At 38.9% G+C, this 22,349-nt stretch overlaps 1 protein-coding gene across 13 annotated transcripts in view; it reads right to left on the bottom strand.

The window, feature by feature from the left end:
• The window catches only part of TRPM1 (transient receptor potential cation channel subfamily M member 1), a 122,571-nt gene that overhangs the window by 27,187 nt on the left and 73,035 nt on the right, over nucleotides 1-22,349 (bottom strand). For 8 of the 13 annotated variants that reach the window (XM_069798033.1, XM_069798026.1, XM_069798025.1 and 5 more), the window contains 11 exons: nucleotides 20,910-21,034; nucleotides 20,038-20,209; nucleotides 17,371-17,545; nucleotides 15,063-15,186; nucleotides 10,916-10,988; nucleotides 9,959-10,059; nucleotides 7,594-7,767; nucleotides 5,811-5,945; nucleotides 4,809-4,859; nucleotides 3,940-3,975; nucleotides 3,114-3,254 (listed from right to left, as the gene is read on the bottom strand). In XM_069798033.1, the coding sequence (XP_069654134.1) occupies nucleotides 3,114-3,254; nucleotides 3,940-3,975; nucleotides 4,809-4,859; nucleotides 5,811-5,945; nucleotides 7,594-7,767; nucleotides 9,959-10,059; nucleotides 10,916-10,988; nucleotides 15,063-15,186; nucleotides 17,371-17,545; nucleotides 20,038-20,209; nucleotides 20,910-21,034 (1,307 nt within the window). The remainder of the gene's footprint in view (nucleotides 1-3,113; nucleotides 3,255-3,939; nucleotides 3,976-4,808; nucleotides 4,860-5,810; nucleotides 5,946-7,593; nucleotides 7,768-9,958; nucleotides 10,060-10,915; nucleotides 10,989-15,062; nucleotides 15,187-17,370; nucleotides 17,546-20,037; nucleotides 20,210-20,909; nucleotides 21,035-22,349) is intronic. The other 5 variants (XM_069798029.1, XM_069798032.1, XM_069798031.1 and 2 more) reach the window with 2 other exon arrangements.

Raw genomic sequence — 22,349 nt, 5'->3', positions numbered from 1 at the left:
ATAGGAGAGGTGCTCCAGCCCTCTGATCTTCTTTGTGGCCCTCCTCTGGACTCACTCCAACAGGTCCATGTCCTTCTTATGTTGAGGGCCCCAGAGCTGAACACAAGACTCCGGGTGGGGTCTCAGGAGAGTGGAGCAGAGGGGGAGAATCATCTCCCTCAACCTGCTGATCATGCTTCTTTTGATGCAGCCCAGGATGTGGTTGGCTTTCTGGGCTGCAAACACACATTGCTGAGTCATGTTGAGCTTCTCATCAACCAACACCCCCAAGTCCTTCTCCTCTGGGCTGCTCTCAATCCACTCATCACCCAGCCTGTATTTGTGCTTGGGGTTGCCCCACCCCATGTGCAGGACCTTGCACTTGGCCTTGCTGAACTTCATGAGGTTTGCAAGGGCCCACCTCTCAAGCCTATCAAGGTCCCTCTGGTGGCATCCCTTCCCTCCAGCGTGTCGACCACACCATATAGCTTGGCGTCATCAGCAAACTTGCTGAGGGTGCACTTAATCCCACTGTCCATGTTGCCGACAAAGACATTAAACTGCGCCAGTCCCAATACCGACCCCCGAGGAATGCCACTCGTCACTGGTCTCCACTTGGACATCCAGCCGTTGAATGCAACTCTTTGAGTGTGACCATCCAACCAATTCCTTATCCACCGAGTGGTCCATCCATCAGATCCATGTGTCTCCAAGTTAAAGACAAGGACATTGTGCAGGACACTGTCAAATGCTTTGCACAAGCCCAGGTAGATGATGTCTGTTGCTCTTCCCTTATCCATCATCACTGTAACCCTGTCGTAGAAGGCCACCAAATTTGTCAGGTGTGATTTGCCCTTAGTGAAGCCATGTTGGTTGTCACCAATCACCTCCTTATTTTCCATGTGCCTCAGTATAGCTTCCATGAGGATCTATCTGCTCCATGATCTTGCCAGGCACAGAGGTGAGACTGACTGGCCTGTAGTTCCCTAGGTCTTCTGTTTTTCCCTTTTTAAAAATGGGGGTTATGTTTCCCCTTTTCCAGTCAGTGGGAACTTCACCAGACTGCCGTGACTTCTTAAATATGATGGATAGTGGCTTAGCCACTTCATCTGCCACTTCCCTCAGGACTCGCGGATGCATCTCATCAGGTCCCATGGGCTTGTGCACCTTCAGGTTCCTTAGATGGTCTTGAACCTGATCTTCTCCTACAGTGGGTGGTTTTTTGTTCTCCCAGTCCCTGCCTTTGCTTTCTGTGACTTGGGCAGTGTGGCTGGAGCACTTGCTGGTGAAGACTGAGGCAAAAAAAAGTCATTGAGTACCTCAGCCTTCTCCATGTCCCCAGTAACCAGGTCTCCTGTTTCCTTCCAGAGAGGACCCACATTTTCCCTAGTCTTCCTTTTATCACTGATGTACCTATAGAAGCTTTTCTTGTTGCCCTTGACATACCTGGCCAGATTTAATTCTATCAGGGCTTTAGCTTTCCTAACCTGATCCCTGGCTGCTCAGACAATTTCTCTGTATTCCTCCCAGGCTACTTGTCCTTGCTTCCATTCTCTGTAGGCTTCCTTTTTGTGTTTGAATTTTTCCAGGAGCTCCTTGTTCATCCATGCAGGCCTCCTGGCATTTTTGCCTGATTTCCTCTTTGTTGGGATGCATCGCTCCAGAGCTTGGAGGAGGTGATCCTTGCATATTAACAGCTTTCTTGGGCCCCTCTTCCCTCCAGGGCTTTATCCCATGGTACTCTACCAAGCAGATCCCTGAAGAGGCCAAAGTCTGCTCTCCTGAAGTCCAGGGTAGCAAGCTTGCTGTGTGTCCTTCTCACTGCCCTAAGGATCTTGAACTCCACCATTTCATGGTCACTGCAGCCAAGGCTGCCCTTGAGCTTCATATTCCCCGCCAGCTCCTCCTTGTTGGTGAGAACAAGGTCCAGCATAGCACCTGTCCTCATGGGGTTCTCTGTCACTTGGAGAAGGAATTTGTAATCAACGCACTCAAGGAACCTCCTGGATTGCTTATGCCCTGCTGTGTTGTCCCTCCAACAGATACTGGGGTGGCTGAAGTCCCCCATGAGGACCAGGGCTTGTGAACATGAGGCTGCTCCTATCTGTCTATAGAGGGCCTCATCCGCTCAGTCTTCCTGGTCAGGTAGTTGTAGCAGACCCCCACTATAATGTCACCTGTCCCTGCCCTCCATTTAACCCTGACCCATAAGCTCTCGGTCAGCTCCTCATCAGGCAGACCGTGAACTCCAGCTGGTCATAGAGGGTGACACCCTCTCCTTGTCTCCCCCGCCTGTCCTTCTGAAAGAGCCTGTATCCTTCCATTCCAACACTCCAGTCACAGGAGCCATCCCACCACGTCTCAGTGATGCCAATAAGATCATAGCCCTGCAGGCATGTGCACGTCTCTAACTCCTCTTGTTTACTCCCCATGCTACCTGCATTTGCGTAGAGGCATTTAAGTTGGGCCCATGATGAAGCTGACTTACTGGCTGGAGTGGCTGGAATTCCTTTGTGCTGCTCTTCAGGTGTTCTCCTGCTGACCTGTGATCCCTCTTCAATCTCTGGGCATCTGTTGCTGGCACTGGCATCAAACTGGTAGGAGTGGGATGGATTGACTATGAAATGCTTTACTGAGATTGCAGTGGCTTCCATAGGATATGATTTATGCTCACAGTGAGTCCTGTAAAGAACTGCTCTAACAGGTTCATAGCTCTTCTGTATTCAGACTAAACTCTCTGCTTTACCCAAGTTAAGGCTACTGTTGGTTGTAATTACTTGATAAGTAGGCCTGGCTTGGCCAATCCAGTTTACCATTATAAGAGAGCTACAGCTTCAAGTAGGAATAAGTAAATATACAAACATCACAGTTAGAAATGCTTGGATTGTAAGCTACTGAAATAGGAGGAAATTCACCTCCAGATCAATGTATTTACCACCTTTTGGGTCCTCCCATCCTTTAACACAGATTTTTTACAGGTTCCTTACATAACTTTACTACCAGAGTTTCAACTTCGGTCTTGCAGCATTTCCTTAGAATTTAACATGTAGTGTTTCACAAAGACAAAGAAACAGAGTATTACTTATTTTTTACCATCAGCATGATGGCCACATCCAGAATGAACTCATTCTTACCCTCTTTGGTCCAAATAAATTATTATAAAGGGTCCGAAAACTTTTTCGAGTATAGTTGCAGCGATAAGCTCCACCCATGAGATATTCAAGTACAAGACCAATATCTATTAGGCTGATATGATAATCTGGTGGAAGATTTCCCTACCAAAAAATAAAAAAAACCACAAACAACAAAATAAGGACTTAGGATAAGAAAACATAACATACATTTAATTGCCTGGCTAGACATATGTCATGTTTAAACTGGCACATGGGTATTATTCACAGCCACTGGTTTCAGTCTCTGCATATTTGTATGAAATTAATGATAACTGATTCACATAATGAAAATTTTTGGGGCCAGATTTTTTTGTTTTGTGGTTGGCAGTATTTATACTTGAGGACAAATTTTCATTTGATTTACTTGTACAATATGTCAGTGTCCATACAAGCCTGAGTTGTTTGCAAGTGTTATATTGATGAAATTAAATAACTTTGTACTGATTATCATTAATCCAGTATAAAAGCGTGACTTAATTTAATGGTGAATATGAGGCATACTTTAGATTTTATGGAAACTCGTATTTCATCATAATATTATCTACAGAGTTAATACTACAATGCAGAACATGATTTAGATTAATGTGCAGCCCAGAATCAAAGAAAAAGGCAGACTATAATTTCCACTGTTACACTTAAACACCAGATAGAGGTATTGACTCACTAGAACCATGAACTGAAAACTGTGCTTCATTGTTCAAGCCACATCCTACAACAATAACTGATTCTACAGCACCACTGAGAAGTTGCTATGATGAAACAACTATATCCTAAGCAAACACATCACCTCCATGTTAACCCAACCGAATCCCCGAGACTGCCGCTGAATGAGTGAGCCATGAAAATGCAATGAAAAGGAGAAGAGACAGACAGAAAGCAGAACACAGAAGAGCATTAATAACACTCAAAAAGACAAACACTGAATGAGAAAAGTGTTAAACTATGAAGCAGATCAATATGAACTATACATTAACCCAGTACTGTGTAATTCCCACATCTAAACCTCCTGGGAATAAATGGGAGTTTTCTTTGCAAAAAGGAATACAGGCTATTTCATGTAGTCGAATTTTACTGAAGAAAAACTCCAAAACCTCAAAGAGAGCAAATACGACAACAAATCTTACAATGACCCTGTTCACATATAATAAACAAATTTACATGTAATGGAAACAAATGAAGAACAAATTTAGGACTTGTAGCACTGAGAAACAGAATAGATTTTCTCCCAGGTAAAAGTAGGACTCATGGGAGAAAAGCAACTCAAAAACACACAAGGGAACAAACAAAAGGGAACAAATTCTGTGCTTGTGAGTGGGGCTTCCAGTTAATTTAGCAGGCCTTTCCTTCCACTCCTCCTTTGTAACACTGCATTGGAAGCTGCTTGTAAAGAAGAAACAGTTATCAACCTCAATCTCAAATGATATATTACACTACTAGGAGCTTAATTTTCCTCTCCTTAGTTTTTAAATTACTAGCAGTGCAGCATAGCCTTACTCAATTCAGACTGACATCACTGTTTGTCACAAGGAGTAATTTAACTTTCCTTTTCTTAAAAGCTACCATCTGATTTCAAATGTCTGCTTTCCTCCATGCTATGCTTGCTTTTACTGTTGACTCACATAATGCAAATGTAATGCTGCTGTTAGTCAAGCTTACCTTTTTCACATCTCTGACTAGCAAATGCAGTGTATTTGGTGGACCCAATCTCTGAAACAAAAATCATTCACGGTCTATTAGAGCTTCAATTCTTCAGATTTTTTTGCAAACACAAATGTAATTAATGATCTAGCACGGTAAGCAGAACTTTAGGCAACCATGTGCCATCGCACTCTGCAGGGGCGAAAAGAAGGAACTGGGCTACAATGGCAAACACATTTTTATCAAGAGCTGTGTAATCCCTTTCTTATAATCCTTTATGTGGGGATTCAAGTCACAGTAGTTTGTGGTATTGTCTGAACTTGTACTTGCTGCAGGAGCTATAAAGGGACTGGAGGACTAGACTGAAGTTATAATGTTGTATGAATGCTGCCCTAGACTACACCTGCCATTTAAATGATGGGAAGAAAAACAGTCTAGAAATAGCTATGTTCCTGATGAATTTGCTGCGGCTTGGGTTGGGGAGAATTTGAATAAAAAAGCATGATGTTCTGAAGTTTTGGGAAAAACATTTTGCTTTGCTGGGCCACAAAGAAAAATGATACTAACTTCTGCAATGTGCTAAAAATAAAAGTTGCTGTGTAAGTACTTTGCCAAATTTAGAGGTTTATTTCAATAATACTAAAGTATACATACATGAAAAGTAATTGAGATTAAAAGTAAATGACCACTACTGGCTGATATTAAATTTTTACTATCTACATTAGTTCTTTAAGTGTTCTGAACGTGCATTTTAAATACATCACTATATTTACATAACAAACTGCAATAGCTTCTGAAAGCTGCTGTAGGCTTAATAATGAGGAATGTAGGGAAAAAATAGGACACTGTATGTAGTAGCAATGGCTTCCTTTACTGCTGTCCAACATCTGTGTATTGTCAGGGCTCAGAGCTTTTTGGAAAAACAAGCATATCTCAGAAGGAGAAGAGAAAAAAAGGACACCCCTGTGAAATACAGTAGCAAAGATATCACAGGGTGTTTTATTATTTCTCCTCACTCACGGTATTATAAAGTTCTTCTAGTCGAGGAATAGTGAGGAAGTGCTGCATGTTCACTCCATTCTCAATAAGCAGTTTCACAAAGTCCACTCGATCCAGAACCAGTGCATCCAGCATAGCCTGCTCCAGGGAATTCACCTGAATTGCAGAATGGAGAATGTGAGACTACATGAGCACAGAAGAGTTGGTTGACCAACAACCATAAACATTTTCATTACTTTGGATATTCCCAAGTTCCCAAATATGTTGATTAATCTGTCATTGAAAAGGAATTTAGAAAATTAATGACATTTTACCCATGTGCAAATCAATACAGATGGTAGGGTTTTCTGATGTGGTCTTGGGCAAGAGGAGAGCAGTGAAAGAAACCTTTAGCAATACAACTGTAGCTTTCAATCATTTTGTTTAGTATTTTTAACTAAACCAGGCATACCATGCTTGACACATTATGTGAAAAAAGATTTACTTTTTCAACATGATTGATAGGAACAAGTTAAAATTTAAGAAAAATGCACTGTATACGTTTAAGAAGAAGTTGACATACTTTACCCTGATGTCCTGGTTTTGGCTGGGATAGAGTTAATTGTCTTCCTAGAAGCTGGTATAGTGTTATGTTTTGGATTTAGTATGAGAGTAATGTTGATAACATACTGATGTTTTCAGTTGTTGCTAAGTAGTGTTTATACTAAATCAAGGATTTTTCAGCTTCTCATGCCCAGCCAGCAAGAAGTTGGGAGGGGACACAGCCAGGACAGCAGACCCAAACTGGCCAAAGGGATATTCCATACTGTGTGATGTCATGTCTAGTATATAAACTGGGGGGAGCTGGCTGGCAGGGGGTGGATCGCTGCTCAGGAACTAACAGGGCATTGCTCAGCGAGTGGTGAGCAATTGCATTGTGGATCACTTGTTTTGTATATTCCAATTCTTTTATTATTATTATTGTACTATTATTATCATCATCATCATCATTATTATTTTCTTTCTTTCTGTCCTGTTAAACTGTTCTTATCTCACTGCATGAGTTTTATTTTTTTTCCCTGATCCTCTCCCTCATCCCACTGGATGGGGGGGAAGTGAGTGAGTGGCTGCATGGTGCTTAGTTGCTGGCTGGGGTTAAACCATGACACATGGTAACTTGCATATGTATCATTTGCTCAAACTGCTGCCTCACAGAGAAAAGGCAACATGTAATGCCAAAAGACTCAAATCATTTGGGAAGAAGCACTTCCTCTTCCTTCACCAACTTAGCTTTGCCTTTGGAAAATGTTGGTCAGGAAGCCTAATGGATCTTCTCTTAATATGGTCTAAGGGGTTAGAACCCAGTAGGAAAGGGGAAAATCCCTTGAGCAGCAATCTCCTTGACACATGAACTTTAATCCAGACAACAGGACAATCTAACCTATTGCAACTGGAAAATGAAGCACTTAAAAATGGAGATATTTAAACTGCCTTTGCTGGATAAATAACATGTACAAGGAAGGATGAAGATGTCCACTGGTGTTCTTATTTACTTCTGACAAGTGCAAGGAAGAAGATGAAGCAGATAAGCACTGACTTGTACTGTTCTGGTATGGCTGCATGTGGTGAACATGGGATGAGAGAGGGATTCCTCGCTCAAAGACTGAACAGCATCCCTGCAGAGTCTACTGCTGATCTTGTGAGAATGTGCAAATGAGCATTCTATAGAATGAAAATGTGTATTTTCCCACTCTCTTTGGCCCCAAGATGAAAAAAAAAAAAAAAGAATTCTTCAACAGTTTTAATACAAATACTTTCATCTCACCCAGTTCAGGAGTTCAAGCTTTCTTGGATCTGTTTCTTCTTCTGGCTCTTCTTTTCCTTTTCCTCCCTTTTTCTTCCCTTTTCCTTTCCCTCTGGCTGCTTTAGTCTGAGCTGCTGGAGATTTCTTTTCCTTCTCAGGAGCTGTACCATCAGGAGCTGTAAGGCTTGCTAAAGGCTGTATTTAATAATGCATTAGAAGTATTAGAAATCTAATTGATCATACAGTGATTATTTCATTGAATACACTCCTGTTGAGCTCGTTCCCCAGTCACCACTTCTCACATGCAGTCAACTAAAAATGATAATTTCCTTAAGTATAAGGACTTTCTTGCATAGCCACAGCTTTACACTTTTTTTAAAGCTGTTTGGTCCAATATAGTCAGTAACACTGAAAGTCAAAGTAGTGAAGTAGGTAGAATGTGGAGGATTTATCTTGCAAAATAAAATCAGTGCGAGAGGACTGGAAAGAGACACTATTCAATTTTGTGACACTTCAGTTTCTTTACTCTCAGTGAAAGCAATAGTTGTCAAAATAAATAGCAACAAGCAGGATAAGGAGCTGTACAGAAAGAGCTTAACAAGAACGTTGCATGATGCCAAATAGCATCCATACTGCAGAGGCAGAAAGGAGAGGAAAGAGACCCACTAACTGGTTCGTTTACATTCTGCAGACAATACTTCTGTTTATACCTCTTTAGACCCATTTACTCTTTGTAACGTCCTTCCCCTTTCCAACCTATCTACTACCCAAGACAGGCAGGCACACATGCAAATAACTTGACACTACTTGTCTGTGATTTGGAAGCTTAACTTGCTCCAGTTAATGCTTAGGTTATACAACCTCCACAAACATGTAAAGTGGATTACAACTATCGATGCTCTGCACAGACAACTACAGAACCAAGCCTTTAACAAGGCTTGTTTTCTCTGGTTTTGTTTGTCTTAAAAAAAAAATATCTCTGCCTAGCTACCATGAATCCATTTGTAAGCCTGGACAAAACTGCAGCTGCCAACTTGCAGCACAGGCTAGCCTGAAAGCAATCTTTATGAATTTGAAATGACAGTGAACCGCAATTGGCTGATACTGTTTCCACAAATTGTTGCAGAGTATGAGTATGAAATAGGCCAAAGCAGTAACCAGCTTCAGTTGCTAGGTGGTATCTCTAAATCTAACCACAATAATATGGAGATTGGAACATTCCCTTCAAATAAATGTTTTATAGTAATAATATGTCATCATCTTTAGGATGATTAAATCCTCTCTGTATCAGCATTTTAATGAACCTTGAATATTGGAAACATCACATTACCATAAGTGAAGGAATATAACAGCACATGCAGCAACATTTATTTAAATTTAATTATATGGGCTTCCAAATTAAATAAATCTCACCATTATGGATAGTGTGCACATGAATAGCGTTCCTTTGAGTGTCATTTTATTGCATAGTTTCAGGAATTACAACTAATTTTTTAAAAAATAGTAATTCTTGCACTTCATTCTTACTGCCTCTTTTAGGCTGGTCTCCTCATGACACTATAGTAGTTCAACACCAGATGGTTCACACAGTAAAGCAAAAAGCATCAATACAGTGAAACAGGAAAGTGGCTTAAATAGAGGATTTTGGTTACACAGATAAACAAAGGCACTGCAGTGTTTAACCACTGACTTCAACTAGTGCAGCATGAAACTCCAATAATTTGAGAAAGAAAATCCAACTTCAGGACCTACAGCTTTACTTAAGATCTGCTTCCAAGTTCATTTGGCACAGCTCTGGCTGCCAGAGGCCTGTTTTCTGCAGTGGTTTCTTCTGGTCATCAGGATTTTGCTCCATTAATCCAAATAGAGATTTTCACAGGTATTAATGAAGTGAGCAACACAATTCCTTCTAAGCAGCTCCGGAATTTTCTTGCCACAGGTAGCTGGGGACTTTGCCAACTGCTAGCCCATGTCAAAAAGTCAGAAGTCTAGGCAACGCTAGTGCATCACACAAATTCACTGGGGGTGACCAGGACTGCTATTGTCCAGCTGTATGTAAGGCCACAGACTCTTTCCAGTAAATGCTTTTTTTTTTTTTTCTTTCAAATCCCACAATGAATCTTAAATATGGTTATTCTTCTGCTTGTTGTGAAATTGCTTTTCTTTCTTTCACAAAGATTAAATTATCGCTAAATATTTGCAAATGACAGTATAAGGAAATTTCAAAACAAATAGGTCATTCTTAATTAATGAGATATCCTACATCAGATCAGCATAAAACAGAATTCAATACTGTTTCTCCTGCCAACAAAATCCAAGCTGTGAATATTCCACCACTTACTTTAAATTGTTAACAAACAATACGACTAGAAAAACTTTGTCTTACTGGCCAGTGGTGTCCAAAGACAAAGATTTGGCTGCGTGCAATGTCTACACGATTCCAGGCCAAAGCCAAGCTGAGCTGGTCGGGAGCAGATGCATTGGTACCTACCGAGAAACACACAGATGTTTAGTATTTCATGCATGATGAAACAAGATTGGACAACCTTCTGTAATTCACTTCTCCAAGAACTAGAAAACAGCAAGCCTGACTCCATATCATACTACCATTAGAATAATTCTACCACAAAGCAGTGGATTCGTCAAATCAATTTATAGCATTTGCCATTTAACCCCATAATCCTAATTCAAAAGGATTAACCAGATTCTCTCCCTTTTTTCCTTAAAGCTCCCACATTGACTTTATATTCTGACACTAAAGATAGACATTTAACAGTTCTAAAAGACTCCTCCTCTCAGCTCCTTTGGCTGATGCTGTAGATATGAGTATAGTAACTCCTCTCTTTATTTCTTAGCTTTGGGGACTCCAGTGATCCCATACTGAGCCCGTATCAACTACTATATACCTGCAGACAGAAAACAGTTGTTTCAGCAAACATGACAAACTCCGAATATGGAACTGATCTTAAATTTTACGCTAAAGCTTAAAGACCACAGTCTGAGATCTGGAAAAAGCCAGATAGTCTTTTAACCTTCCCACCTTTTTTTCTAACTTTATTAATATATGCTAGAACTGCAATAAAATGTGTTGAAATATCAGTAGCATAGTTGTTGCAGCATTCCCATCCCAGGCTTTTAGGCAAGGAAAGCCACACAAAACTTTCCGTCTAGATTGTATGCTTCAAGCTAATCTGAACCTTAAGCCAAGCATGTTCAGGTTACTTGTTAGAATCCAAGCGAATAAATCAAAGACTTAAACATCAAGAGTGAGCTTCAGACAGTGTATAGGACCATCTTCTTGGGATCAATTTGTGCATCCTTCCTAATTGCTTGCAAAACCCACCTTTGAGGAGAGCAGTTAAAATAGACATCTCAATGTCCTGTTGCCCTTCAGACCCCATGCGGAACACAGTAATCTAAAGGATAGCAAAAATCCAAACACACAAAATTACAACACATGACAGACTAAACGTGTAGATACAAAAAAGAGCAGAATGGTAAAGCTTTATTATTTTCTAAGACTTGAGATTTTTCAAAAAGTACAGTTCCACTAAATTTTTCTTTGAAATCTAATTATCACAAAAGCATTTAATTAAATTCTTTCAATAAAGTTATCCTAAAATATCCCAACTTGATAAAATTCTTCACCAAACCCATGAATTTTGAAAAGTGGTAAAAAACCTGCCATGCCAAACTGATTTGTTTTCTGACAGTTCAATTACTTTCCATTAGTAATGAAAATGCCAGCTAGGAAATGGAAATGCTAGTTACCTGAGATAACTATCATAGCATTAATTTTATTGACGATAATAGTCAAATGTTTTTTAGTTGCAGGATATGCTAAATATTGACAATCAAAAAAGCTGAATCAACTAATAAAGAAAAGCAATTATTTCTAGTCACATTTGCTTTGTTGAGTCCATTACAATTCACTGATTTTAAAAATAGTAATTTGTATAAAGCCTAGCCATTGAACTAACTACATATGAAAAGATTAATAATTCAAAGGCAGAATAAACTAATATTCTATGTTAATTAAGTTAATATTGAATGCAGACAAAAAATAACAAATTCTTCATTTTCGGAAAGTGAATCTTCACAGCAGCTGCTAGCATTAAGTACTGGGAATAGCAATTTTCTCAACAGAATAGACTTTGCATGAATGCAAAAATACATGACATCAGAAGAGAGAAGAACTAAAGGAAAAAAGTATTAATTAACACAAAAGCAGACAAAATTATCAACAAAACACAAAATTATCAACAAATGCAAACCATAAGCCTGCTTAGGCTGCACAGTCAGTGTCTGAACTTTGCTGAGTAAATCAGGCCGGCTCTGATGTGCATTTTAAATTCAAAGCAGTTGACTAAGGCAGGTGTGGGCTCTCTTTTCTCAATCAACTTCTCTAGGAAGGCTGACGCTCTTACAGTCAGCTTATCATAGTCATGCTTATTACCAACATGATTTCTGATGAAGGCATATGTATGGAACTAACGTTGGCGTCGTACAAATGTAAATATATCAGCAGTACATTTATATTACCCAGACAAATGTAAAGACTTCACATTTGGAGCCTTTAAGTAAGATTTTACATAATCAACTGTGCATGCTAGTAATACTTCTGAATGCATAAGAAAAAAGCATGGATGGATATCTATTTGATTGCAGTACAGAGCACAATTACTAGAAAATACACCGTTTGTCATATTCTGTTCCAAGTGGCATTTGCAGCTGGATTAATCCTTACAGAATTTAGTTCTGGCAAAGGTATTTAAATATATGTTGCTAAAAATCATGCAAAATTGCATAATCTGGCTTTTATGAACCCAAGAACTAAGTAGTATCAAAATCTGATCAAAAATCAAAAACAGAGATAAAACTAAAATGGACCTTCTCTTTTTGCAGAAATCCCTCCCACACTAAAGGGAATTCAGCATCAAATGTAATGAACCTTGGAAAGAAAAGCATTGGAAAGAATGGAGGAAGAATGGAAACACTATTAGAAGAGACTTCTACAATACTATATGGGAGGCGGGAAACTACTTGTTGGTATTTAAGTATTTAGTTAACCAATTTTAGTGTCCATCTCTCCAAAGCAAGAGAAAGAAAAAATAGCAAACATCATTAAACTTCTTCATAACATAAACTTCTTTTATGTTCCAAATTCTTTGCTAGCCACCTTTCTACTGATGTGAGACTTAAAGAGTGTTGAAAAGTAGAACAGGACATCTCAGAGAATCGGAGTTCATTCAGTGGAAATGATGAACTGGATTTCTGGAGGTTTTTTGTGGTCCTCTTTGTTCCTTCACTGGAACATCAGGGATAATTCTAATCTGATAAAAGTGATCTCTTCATTTCCAGTGTTTACTTTAATTGCTCAAAAGTAATGTAAAATGTAATGCCTTAATTGGTACTTTGATCACTGGGAGCAGCTTGTATAAAAAGAGGACTAGCACAAAGCTTGATGTACAGATTTGAGGAAGTTTCTTTGCGTTATGATTAGTACCATTGTGCTGAGTTGAGCTCTGTATCCTATTACTCTAAGTGGGGATCAAGTGGTATCTTCTTGCATTAGTCCTTCACTCACTAATAATACCAAGTGAGTATGAAACCACACAACAGAAAAGATGGAACCAGAAGCATGCCTGTGCATGGTAGTGACAGCTCTAGCAAAAAATGGTGGGACTGTTCATGTTCATGTGCATAAATCAGGTCAAATTTTAGACAATTTGATGCAGATCTTACTTGCACAAAAGCTACTACTTAAGAATCAATAGCACTTACACGAGTAACATACAGGGGCTGCTCCCCTTTCTCACAACAATACACCTGACCCCATGCTCAAACTAAATCACTGCACTGATTCTGAAGTAAATACGTCAGGATTTAGGCTTAGATAACTAAAAATCACATTGTATTAATTTTCTTTGCTACAAATCTGAGACTAGAAATGCAAACACTAGCAGCTACTACATGCAGTACTGCCATGGCAAGTAACAACCAAATACTCCAGGGAAAAGACTTTTCTTTCCCCCTTCCATCATACTTCTCTGGGTACCAGAGCAGGATTATTATTTCTCATTGAACAACTAAACAATTATTTCTAGAAATCAAAAGAAAATTCCCTACTCAAAAGAGTAAGAACTGTAAGGAATGCTACATTCAGTTTATTGTTTATTCTAAATTTTAAGAAAAAAGTTTCACATCATCTGTTGAAGACAGTATTAAACTTAGGAAGACCAAAGTTTAGAGTTTGTCCCCAAATTGACCAAAGACAGAAAGTGTGGGCTCTGTGGAAGGAAAACACACTTAGTTTTAAGGGAGCATGAAACACCATTTTACTAGGAACCTAGAAAAAAATTCCCTCTTTTCTCAGCCTCATGAGAAAAGTTTCATCTGCCATTCAAATAGTTTCTTTACAGCTGCTCCTGTTATAGGTGTCACTTCCTTAGTGATACAATTAGGTATCCTGAAGAATGAAACTGCCCCACATTTTACACCTAAATTCAATAGCAGTTTGGTTATCTGATTCCCTACAGACAACCTGAGGAGAAGGCTGTGGTAGTTGTCTCTTCTTTCTATCTAATAGAAATATGCAACTTTACCAAAAAAGATAAAAAAATCAGCCATACTAGTTCCAGCTGTAATTAAAAAAAACCACAAAAATCTATCAGACTGTTCATCTGCTATTAAAACAGCTGCTTAGGATTTGTATGAAAGAATGAAATGGAATTATATCAGGACTCAGGGAGAGGTCATATTTAAAAAAATTCAGTAAGACAATTAGTCAAAGGAAAACACTCAAAGGTTCATTTTGCCTGCAAAGGCACAGGCACAGTGAACACAATTTCAAGACACTGTTCACAGATGACAGATGTGAATGTTAAAGATTTTCTTTTCCTGAGCACACTTTTTTTCTGCAGCTGAGATATGGCAGATGGGCAGGAACCTGACTGAGTGGTACAGTACATAGAACAGGCCTGCAACAAGCCAGCATCAAGCAAGGCTGGGATCTTCAAGGACACTTACTATTTCAATTGCTTTTGAAAGACCTGAAGAGCCCATTTTACTGGAATGAAAAGCTGTTAAAAAGTAACTATATCAGAAGACCAAAACTGTACTGATGCACTTTGAATGCTTATTGCTCCTAGGAACACTTTCTTCAATTATCTTCCCTCTACTTTCTGCAGTTGATCATAGTTTTAGTGCATTTATCTCAGTGTCTTAGTCTGTATTGCAGAAGTCCATGAAAAAAGATTCCTATCAACTTACACAGGAGAAGAATCTGAAATTGGTTTTAGAGGCTTTCCAAAAGACAAAATCCCTTTCTTGGCCTATGCTTATGAATGAATGATTGTGTACATTTATGGAGTTATGGGGGGGGGGGGGGGGGAAGGTTAAACTGTAACCCTGGGAGAATAGCACTTGAAAGTACTCTATAAAGTTTGGTCACAGAAATTATCTTTGTGAACTACTTTCAGGACACTTACAAGTTCTTTTTTTTTCATACACTCCATGAGAATGATGAACAGCTGATGAGCTTGATTCCTGTTGTAGTTAAAGGTTTTCTGGATGGTAACTAGAAGCTGGTCTCTAAGGGATTCGCTTATTATCCTAAATGAAAAATGAGACATAAAAGAAGATATTGCCAGAATTAATATATATTCAAAAGGCCTGCTGTTTGAGAAACAATTTTTCATCCACCAGTGCAATGACTTCATTTTGAAAATAAATGAAAACACACAGCATCTTTGCATTCAGTACAGGTAAGGAGCTCATGAAGAGTTAACAGTTAATCAGGAAATTCATACCCAGACTGGCTCTTATGCATCTCAGTACTTCAGCATTGATTTAAAAACTGGCAGGCAACTTGAACTATCCTTTCACCCTGGAATATAATGCAGATAGCTCTTACTCCTGTTATATATTATAGATATACTTTTGTTAAGAAGTTCAGTCTTCAGGATTTCAGCAGTAGACCTTTAGAGGACTCCTACCTGTGCCTCTAAATGTTGTAAGGCCGTTTGCATATAGCTAAACACCCCAAAATATTTCATACTACTGGTATGTCACCTTGGTTATCCTCTTAAACAGAGGATTTAAATTGCTAGCATATCTGAAACCTCATAATACCCAACTGAGAAACAAACAAACCAAAAGATGATTGAAGAAATTAGATCAAAAACATTCTAGAAAGGTCAGAAATGTTTGATCTCTCAAAGCAATCTGAAACAGAGCCCTTCAGTCTTCATCCATTTCCTAATAAAACACATGTATTTTCAGATGATGGCAAACGTTACCAGCAGGCATTCAAAGCAGTGAGACAGCAGAGACTGTGAAATGCAGTACAATTCAAAGTGAATTGTGAGAAAAAGATTCTTCTAGACAGCAGGGTTGACAAAAAATTCTCATTACCAGCCTGCCTTACCAGATGAACTCATTCATCTCATCATAATTATTGGAGAGGAAAATTGGACACTACATCATATGCACTGGGAGAAAAAGTCATGCAGTGAGCAGATCTCAGACAGACTGATCCTGATAAGCTCTTTCAATTACCTATGAGCCGATAGGAAGGATGAATGAGAAAGAAAAAAAAACCCCGAAGTTTGATCTAAGCTAAGGAGGGTTGATCAATGGAAAAGAAAAGAAAGTTGCTGAATCATAAATACTGTTGGTAGGATTAAATATGTACTGTGTGTAAACATAAAAAAAATCCAGCATTAGAGCTGCTCTCCCAATTCATCAAATAACATCTGCATTGCTTGACAATACTAGTTGTCTGCTTAATATTTAATCCAAGCTAAACTCCAACTTCAGTCAAGGAAGCAGGCTATTTCTTCAGTTCAAGACGGGTGTGCCACACCCGAATCAAGACAATATGCTAGGTTTCTGCCTGAATCTGGCTACTAAAGATGAAATCCTGATATTAACAATGACAATGGGGAATGTACGTTACTTGACTGGGAGAAGCAGTATTTTAAATTAAAAATGCAATACTCTGCTTCCACTTGGAGTATTTGTCAGGACAGATCTCTCACTCTGCAGAGCAGATGAGCTTTATATGCTGCTAGTATAGGCTTTGTATCTTCTTTAAACTAACCATAGTTTTTATCAACCAAAGGGGCAGACAACCAACCATAAAAATAACAGATTCCAAAGAACTTTGGATTAGGAGTGACTTTTACAGATTCATTTGGGCAATGGATAGAAGAGCTGTGGAGCAGAATGCTTCAGACAACATCCTCCACTCTGTTCATGATATCGGGCAGCATTGCCCTGAAGAACCACCACAGATGCAAAAAATAGTAAGAGAATGGAAGGAAACCCAACATTTTCTTCAGCTGCTCTGGCACTCCTGGAGAATGAAGCTCATTCGCACAATGCACTAGAATCAGGCAGTACAAATTTTGCAAATACATTCACTAATTAACCTCAGCTCTGGCCTGAGAAAAACAGTAATTCTTGGGAACCACTTGTTGCTTCCTTCTAACATGCCCAACCCAGCACCAAGTATAGTGCAGCAAACTTTGATGGAGCTTGTATGACAGTGTGCTGCACTGAGAGCAAGCTCATTTCAATGGACCATCAAATACATTCCAAGTGGTAATAATTTCTACTCATTAACACCAGGGCTAAGACCAAACGGGCAACAAAAGTTGACTGACAGCAGAATGCCTCTGTTAGTAGCATTTTGTCCCTGAGGTGTTTTTTTATGAAGCTTTAATGAAAACAAGACATGTAGTCCTACATTGTCCTCACCAGCAAGACACAGCTTTGGTGGAGATAAAATCTTACCCTCCTTCTTCTGAATACTTGTGTGCAAATGACAGAATATCTGATGCTCGTCCGCTACCATCACATATCACAACAGGGAGAGGGGGTTCTTCTCGTAGACACTCTAAGACAATGGAGATCACATTGGGACCCCCTTCTACTATGAGCCCAACTACAGGAACACCTTGTCCCAGCCCTGCAAAAAACCAAAAGAACAGAAACAAAAAAAGAATTGTCATTGAAACTTAGTTTAAGAGGTTGGGATATTATGAGTGGATGGGATTTCTGTGTTACAGCATCACTTCAAACCAGAGCAGTTAGGAAAAATGATGGCCAACACCAGGAAAAATGTCCATATGCCATTTCATAGCCCCAAAAGAAAAAGAGTAAGATGTCTCTGTGCCCTTGCTTTTGCATCAGCTCCATACTGATTGTTTATTCACTCAGTGTTGGTGAATTTACTCAGTGTTGGTGAACTGTTTGTAATCTCTTTTGACAGACACCACATACAGATAAAACAGATAACGTGATTCTCCTATTACTTCATTAGCTTCACTGTTACTTGGATGGCTCCCAGTTACTGTGTCTTTGATGCTTTTAACTCTTCACTGGTTAGAATTAGGAATTCTTCAGTAAGGTGACATATACCTATGCTTTCTCCTAAGATAAAAGTCTTTATCATGAGGCTGAAATGGCTGGCCGATGGAAGAGACGACAGCTGAGCATCCCTTTGCTGTCCCTGCCTCACTGTGATCTCCAGGCATAGGATGACAAAGGGAAGCCCACAGGTCACATGGTCTCAGTAGCCTTGGTCACAAGATACTTGGGGAAATGAAGGACAAAACATTACCTGAAGGCTGACTAATCCCACTATTATAAGCATTTGAATTCAGTTCTTAATCTGTAAAATGACCAGCGCTTTATAAAGAAGATGCACTTTTTTGTACGGCTGAGAACATGTGAAAGAGTTCATATTTTCAACCTTCATTCCTCTCTGAAGAACAGGAACACCAAGCACAATAACAGCAGAAGCTTCCTGACATCCTCCTGCCAGTATACCCCAGCTCTGATAAGGAGGAGTCACAGAGCATGGGCCGGCCTGTGTTTCCATGAAATCCTTAGTGATTCCTGCTGAGATTTCCAGAAGAGATGCCTGTGCTTGAAGGGATTAAAAAGAAACAAAACAACTCCCTGTATGTTTTTACTAGTAGGTGTACTGCAGCCCTTCACAGAACTCTTAATTCCTATGTGTATTCCTAGCTTTGCCATTCTCATGACAAACATCACCAAACACTACTTAAATCAGAACCAATATCCCCAGCCCCAGTGGTATTAAAATAAATGATACAGAACATCTTGCCTCTGTGCCCTGACTTCCTTATCTTCCAAGCCAGTGCTCCCTTTTACAATGTTACAACTCTCCCAGCACTTCTGCAGAAGACAAGGATGAAAAAAGCATAGCAAAACGTTAGCTATTCTAATGTCTGTGGGGGCAACAGTGCACGACACTGTCTCCACACTCAAAGGCAAGGGGCATCATTTTGGAGAGTTCAGTTTCTTAAGCTTACCGTAGGCAAAAAGCAGCACTTAGAGACCTTCCAGAATGTTTAGACACCCTGTGGTTGATCTTTAACTGCGCCTTTCAGCTTTACCTGGCACTCTACTTCATTTTTCTGCTCTACCCATAAGAGCACTCAAACCCTATTAGAAACTGTTGTAGAGTTCAATGAAATTGTCATTCTGAGCGTCTGTTTTTTCTCATTTATACAGGCCTACACAGATTACAACAGCATCTGCAAGAAGTCAGAAAGGCAGCCGGTAGAACTGATGTCTATTCTCCAGTAGTTCTTAATTGGAATGTGGATTCAAAGACTATTAACTTTTTTTGGACCATTTTTCATTAGGTTAGTTTTTTTAAAGTTGCTGGAAAACCACAGCTACTAAAATTTTTTATTTATTTAATCTTTAAAAAAATAATTTTTTTCTACAAAAATGTTAATGAAAAAATGTCTTTTAAAAGAACTTTTTTCTAAGTAATGACAAAAAGAATTCTAGAAAGTTGTTTTAGAGAGGCTGTAACAACTGGCAGAAATTTTAAAACTGCACAAAACTCTAAATATGAAAGCACTGACATGAAATTATCTTGGTAATGGCTTCATTAAAAATCAAAATCCCAGTTGAGTTTATCTGGAAGATCAAAGAATTTTGAGTGTGATATTTCAAATTAAACAAGTTCATATAAAAGAGAAAATAAAATGTTAGTATGAACATTTGGAATCAGAAAACACTGAGCCGCAGAGGATTCCTGTAAACAGGAACTGTACAAAATCACCCCATTCTGTATATTTACTGATGCTTATGAATTCTAGCTAGAAGTGCACAAATTCTTTAAATTTCCCTTTCCTTAAATTCTTACTGCTTTGAAGCTTCTCCTCGCTATTATTTGTCAACTTTTCTTCCTCCCTTTATGCAATCCTTACTTTTCTGGGTTTTCCATGGTGTTAGATGTTGACTCTTTTACCACTTACCAGACAGCATATGTTCTAGTTTAGTCCCACAGTCCTGATCAAATTCCTGCTAGAAAGAGCTGGAAGAAGCATTTAATTTCAATACCTTGAAGTATTTCAAGCCCTTCTTCCCTCCCTTCCTTTAAGATGTTATGTTTACAGTTTGCCCCGCTCTACTTACGTGTGTTAATTTTCTGGAGGGAAATGTGTTTTTCCAACTGACGTCGTAACTTTACTTCAGCTCCATATTTACCTAGCGTACCATTGTCTGCCAGAATGAAGTGGGTATGGGAACTGTTGAGCACAGAGAGCTTGCTTAGAGGGTTTGACATTGTTTGATAAACCCGTGTTACCTGTGTGTCAAAAGGATAGATGCACCTAGATTAGAACTAAGAACTAAATGTGAAAATCCCACACACCGCCCAAGAGAAGCACATGCCTTATGAGGAAACAAATCAACCAGACCTTTATAACAAAAAATAGAGAACTAGAAATTGAGCTTGCTTTTACATTCAGAACTTGAACTCTTCACAGCAGTGTTTTCTTTGGAGGATGACAGTCACATCTGTGCACTCTCCTGCATGTGTTCCCTTAAGCTCATTAATGTACTCTCCTTGATCACACACTGTGTTACATAATCCTCTTACTGCATTAGAAAATACATTCTCATTTGGAGTTCCTAGTAATTAATATGCCACTGCAGAGTACCCATCTACAATAAATGCCAGCCTTGTACGCATAAAGGCCCTTAAATGATTTCTACAAGTCTCAGCATGCCACACTGAAGTTAGGACCTAAAACTCTGTCACCAGAGAGAGGTCTCTACTATTGAAAGCAATGGAAACCTCACTAGCTCCATATTTACATTGAGGTCATATGTGACAACCTGACAAACATATTTAAACAACAGCTTTTCTTCAAGAATTCATTCAATTTCAGCTCTTAGGCATGCTTTAGAAACACTGAAAATATTAATACTCCAGAAAGATGAACAGTGTATTTTGTTACACAGCTGGCATTGCTAATTACACAGGAGTTTCCTTAAAGACTTACATCTTTTCCTATCAGATCTTCCTTGTTTTCTACAATGCCCCACGGTGCAATTCCTATGGCACATATTCGTCCTCTGGATTTGGAAGAATGATCTTTCAAGGCATCTCCCACATGACGAATGACACCTACAGGTACAATTAATTTAATTCATTCTTGGCACTTTTGAGAGATCACTAAACAACAGAATTTTCTTCTTGCCTCTCATGGAGCTACCTGCTTTTCTGGATTGCTTTCACTACTAAACTGGTATCTCTATAATAGAACACGCAATGCAGAAACCCCCATACTTTTATTTTGTAGTAGTTGCATGTAAATCCTATTGCCTTTTCACATCCTTGTTCTGAATTCAATGAAGTCTTTGAAAGTCTTAGGGATTAGACCTTTGTTGTAAAATGAAAGTCAAAGGAATTAATTCTTATTTTACATAGTTTTCTCAGAAATAACTTGATATAAAGATTTGTTTCATCTAAATAAATATATTGTTATAGAAATATTATAATGAAAGTTTGTATCTGTTTTTTGAAGATTACTCAGAATTGATATTAACATAAATGAAATTAATTAGAAACCAACTGGTCTCAGAATGTAACAATATATAGGGAATCATCAAACCAGCTATTTTTCAACATGTCTCAAATTTTGGACATCATATCAGACACCGTTTTTTTGACAGAATCCAGGAACAGTGCCAAAAACCTCCTGGTGGAGTTACATGGAGTTGCTATACAACTGATGTTTTAGATATGGTCAAAAAGGAAACACAGAAACATAAAACTGTTTCAGGTGGACAGAGGACTGGAGAAAATGCAAACAGGAGATTGCAATGTCTTCAAGTTCACAACTGACTTCAGGTTTGTGTTTCAAGATTGCTAATTTACAGTCATTCATTTAAGAATAAATAACTTACATAATTACAAGACAGCTTGTGCATGTGTGATGGTAGGTGATCCCATGGAGACAGTGACTCAGGGACATGGCATTTAAGGTGGATAATCAATTGATCACTAACTCTCAGAGAGATCACACAGCCTAAAGACTAACTCAGTCCTTGGCTGCATATACAGGGAAGTGTCAAATGGAAGCAGAAAGGCTGTTTTACTTCAGGGATTAAAAGCTTCATCAAGCACTGTCTCAAAAATTGAAGTGTCCAAAATTCAAGAAGGCTGTTAAAAAACGAGAGTTCAAAGCAGAGGTGTGATAATGACTGATGGACTGGAAAACATGCTTAGTGTGAGAGTTTTATGAAACTCAGCCTGTGCAGTTTGACAGAAGTTCTGTGTATGAAAACATGCTCAGGAAATGTACTTTTAGTAACAGAAAGATCTTTGTACAAAAAAACAGAAAGAAGCTAAAGCTAGGCAAATTTGGAGTAGGAGATTTCTTAACTACAAGGATAACCAACCACTGAAAAAAAAGTATTATAACTAGTGGCAGATTTCT

This window comes from Haliaeetus albicilla, chromosome 12 (assembly GCF_947461875.1).
Source record: "Haliaeetus albicilla chromosome 12, bHalAlb1.1, whole genome shotgun sequence".
NCBI lineage: Eukaryota > Metazoa > Chordata > Aves > Accipitriformes > Accipitridae > Haliaeetus > Haliaeetus albicilla.
Note: the sequence above shows the minus strand (reverse complement) of the source record. Positions and strands in the feature narration are given on the sequence as shown.